At 44.8% G+C, this 4,332-nt stretch overlaps 1 protein-coding gene across 1 annotated transcript in view; it reads right to left on the minus strand.

The window, feature by feature from the left end:
• SASS6 (SAS-6 centriolar assembly protein) overlaps positions 1 to 4,041 on the minus strand; it is a 36,034-nt gene extending 31,993 nt beyond the window's left edge. Inside the window, exon 1 of the mRNA XM_049765843.1 lies at positions 3,921 to 4,041. Coding sequence (XP_049621800.1) covers positions 3,921 to 3,985 — 65 coding nt within the window. The 5' untranslated portion in view covers positions 3,986 to 4,041. The remainder of the gene's footprint in view (positions 1 to 3,920) is intronic.
• Between the last annotated feature and the right edge of the window lie 291 nt (positions 4,042 to 4,332).

Consider the following 4,332-nt stretch of genomic DNA (forward strand, 5'->3'; position numbering starts at 1 on the left):
ATGGGATGCCTGAGGATCGAACCACAGTCCATACTAGGCTAGTGCAGGCAAGGCAGACACCTTACCTCTAGTGCCACCATGCCAGCCCCAACTTTATTTTTTTTAAGGGGAAAACAATCATACTTTAAGTGGCAGAAGTAAAATTTAGACAACATATGACTCCAGAAACTACTCCTGAAATTCTGTCCTCTCCATGGTTTTGTTTCCCTATTTTTTTTTTGCACCCCACCCCCTTCACCAGTGCTACTACCTGAGTATTATGTTTTATTATTATGTGCTGGGGCCAGGGTGATTTTGTTTCCCTTATTAACGTGGAAATCCTTTAAGTACAGAATAACTGGTAGAGATATAAGAAAAAAGTTATATAGTTTTAGCACCTAAGAAAGTTTCTAATAAATAAGCATTTAAAGAACTGCACTGGCCTTCAGAAATAACTCAACAGTCTGAACTATTTTTCCAATAAATCAGGGATCAACAACCTTTTTTCTGTGAAGGGCCAGAGAGCAAATATTTTTGGTTCAACAGGCTTTAAAGCTTCTATTATGATTTCTCACCTCTACTCTTGTAGTTCAAAACAGCTAAAAAAGATTCTTAAATAACCATGGCTATGTTACAAACATAAGCGATGTTGGGGCCGGAGAGATGGCATGGAGGTAGAGTGTTTGCCTCGCATGCAGAAGGACAGTGGTTCGAAACCTGGCATCCCATAAGGTCCCCTGAGCCTGCAAGGAGAGATTTCTGAGCACAGAGCCAGGAGTAACCCCTAAGCACTGCCAAGTGTGACCCAAAAACCAAAAAACAAACAAGCAATGATTCATAGACTGGAATCAATGAACCAATGATTCAAGTCTATGAATCATTTCTTATCTAAGTATATTTAATAGATTGATTAAAGTAGGGGAGAGTTTCAGGGGTCTCAAACTCGCGGCCCACAGGCCGCAAATGACCCTTGGTACATTTTGTGGCCCTGCCCTAGAGGAATCTTTTTTTGTTTCGTTTTGTTTTGTTTTAGCTGTTTGGGTCACACACCCCAATGTTCAAGGCTTACTACTGACTTTGCACTCAAGGATCACCCCGACTTTGCCTCCTGCGGCCAGCAGGTAAATTGAGTTTGAGACCCCTGTTAGGTGGTACAGTACATGCAGAGAGTGCACAGGGCCCTAAATCAAGCCAATTCCACCCCATCCCAAAAAAGTAAAAGAGTAAATGAAGAGCTTAGCAGTTAAAAGGTTGATATTTTCTTCAAGAAGATGAAATGTAATGAGGTGGGGAAAACTCATTTTAAAATATAAAGGTTTGGAGCCAGAGTGATAGCACAGTGGTAGGTTGTTTGCCATGCACGCAGCCGACTCAGGACAGACCCGGGTTCAATGCTCGGCTTCCTATAGGGTCCTCTGAGCCTGTCAGGAGCGATTTCTGAGTGCAGAGCCAGGAGTAACCCCTGATCACAGCCAGATGTGACCCAAAAACAAAAACAAAAAGATACTTTATTTTATTTTAGTTTTTTGGTTTTTGATCCACACCTGGCTGTGCTCAGGGGTCACTCCTGGCTCTCTGCTCAGAAATAGCTCCTGACAGACACAGGGGGACCAAATGGGACGCCCGGATTCGAACCAACCACCGTAGGTCCTGGATCGGCTGCTTGCAAGGCAACCACCGCTGTGCTATCTCTCCGGCCCCAAGATATTTTATTTTAAGAGATCATTCAATGCAGAGTGCCTGCAGGAGGTAAAAGTTCTAATCCCTGAAATGCACCGTTAGGGCTCTCCAACTATTCAACATAGAGTAGGAAGAAATAAGCCCCAAGCACCACCAGATGTGGTCAAACAAGCAAAATGAAAAAATTCTTTCATTCCATAGAAATATTCTTTCTGGGGCCGGCGTGGTGGCGCTAGAGGTAAGATGTCTGCCTTGCCAGCGCTAGCCTGACGGACCATGGTATGATCCCCCGCGTCCCATATAGTCCCCCAAGCCAGGAGCAACTTCTGAGCACATAGCCAGGAGTAACCCCTGAGCGTCACCGGATGTGGCCCAAAATCTAAAAAAATAAAAAGAAGAAGAAGAAATATTCTTTCTGTGGGGCTGGAGCAATAGTACAGTAGTAGAGCGCATGCCTTACGCACCACCAACAGGTTTGATCTCTGGTACCTCATGGATCCCCAAGCACCACAAAGAGTAATTCTTGAGTGCAGAGTCAGGAGTAACCCCCAAGCATGCCCAATGTGTTCCAAGACAAAACAAATAAATACATAAAAGACTGATTATTTCTAACCTGATTTACCTAAAATACTGTCATCTTGAATTTTAATCAATATAAAATTTATTGAGGCCTCAGGGAGATAAGCATATTTATTAGTCAGACTGGATGGAGCACATGCTCGTCAGCATGCTAACACAGAGGCCCAAATTCACACAGTTCACATTCCCTCCTCTCACAAAGCAGGGTTGCATCCCTAGGTCCCAGCATGAACTGCATGGCTCTATATTTCCCAGGAACAGGAGACCTGAGCTCCACTTCAGAGGTCAGCCTCTATCCCAAAATTTATTGAAATATTTTAATCCTTTTATTTCTATACTAAGTCTTCCAAATCCAAGGTCCATTTCACCCATAAGCACACAATTCAGGTTACTTTTAGTAATCGTTAAAAAAAGTCCAAAAATCATATGTAGCCACCACATTGGTCAAACCAACCTCTGGACTAGCACGGCAAATGACTCTGGACCTAACTAACTCTGAATCATTTGTTTCTCACTTCAGACTACACAATAAAAATCATCATCATCATCTTCCACATGTCACCTTCCCATACCAGGTAGTTTTCAAGTTCATTTTCACACTCCAACCTCCTTATCAGCTAGGTCTATATACAGAAGGAATGCTAGACATCCCTTTACAAACGAAGAAACTGAGGGCTCAGGAGATAGCTTGGACTTGGAAAGAAAAATTGTAATCTCCAATTTCAAGTCAAATCTATCTTTAGGTGGACCCTAACATCACCAGGTATTTAACTCAAAGATTTTAAGTGTGCATCTGTCTGTAGGAATGGAGGGCATTCTTCACCACAGGCTTCAAACTCCAGGAAGGGCCACCCAATCAATGTGGGCCCAACAAGCAAGCAGTTTTGCCAGGAGGGTGCAGTGTGTTGATCCACCATGAATGGATGAAGGAATGAATGAAGGAATGATGATCCGAATAAATGAATGAACTGAATGAATGAATGATCATCCGAATGAATGAATGATCCAAATGAATGAAATCTGTGCATACCAGCATTTGCATTTCAGTGGATAGAGGAGAGCCAAACAAGGCCCACTTCCCTTTTAGTAACTGATTGTGCATTAAGTAGCAGTGCACCCTAATAAATGAATGAATGATGATCCGAATGAATGAATGATCTGAATAAATTAATAAATTATCTGAATGAATGAATAAATGAATGATCTGAACGAATGCATGAATGAAATGTGTGCCTTCCCGGATTGCATTTCAGAGGATTTTAGAGAACCAAACCAGGCCCACTTCCCTTGTGTTAACTGTTAACTGATGGAGCCTGAGTGGCAATGCACCCTAAGACTGTCTCCAAAACTAGAGTTTAAAGTGTGTAGAGTGGGGAGAAACTGAGGCCCAACTTCTGCAGCCAACGCCCAGGGAGCCCCCCACCCCCAAATTACCAATGACCCACCCCTCTGAGGTCACCCCTTTTTTGCAAAGTTGAGCTTCACTTCACCCCTGCTAGGCCTCAGAGCGACCCTTTGCAACGCCAGGAGACTCAAGGCAGAGTTCCCCCACTTTCCTCAGTCTCCCCTTTCATGCCCACAGCGACTTTGCAAAACACTCAAGGCCTGTGCCCAAGCCACCATCTTTGTTTGCTCCTGGGTCCCACCCCAACTGCCACCCAGGGGCCCTGGGGCTCACTCACCTCTCCTCACAATCTTTGCATTTCACCAGCAACGGGACTAGCTCCTGAAACAGAACCTGGCTCATCTTGGACCGCTAACCCGGGTCCCAAAAAGGTGACCAGAGGCTCCTCCAATTTTGACTTTGGCGCTCAGCTCCCACAGAAGAGGCGGGGAAATGGGAGAGGAAGTTTGGGCCTTGCCGGCCACCGTCGGAGGCTTTCGGGTTTTCTGCCAGAAGTTGACGTTAGTTCCGGTCGTCCACGGATGCGGCCTGAGCAACCATGTTTGTTAAGGGCAGATTGATGTCGCGACTTCTGGTCGTTCACCTAGTCGACGCGGCCGGTGGCAGCCATGTTTGGTAAGGGCAAACTGACTACAATTTTTATTCGTTCGTTTAGGCGACGAAGCCGTCGGTCCGCCATGTTGGTTAAG

The sequence above is a fragment of the Suncus etruscus genome, chromosome 19 (assembly GCF_024139225.1).
Source record: "Suncus etruscus isolate mSunEtr1 chromosome 19, mSunEtr1.pri.cur, whole genome shotgun sequence".
Lineage (NCBI taxonomy): Eukaryota > Metazoa > Chordata > Mammalia > Eulipotyphla > Soricidae > Suncus > Suncus etruscus.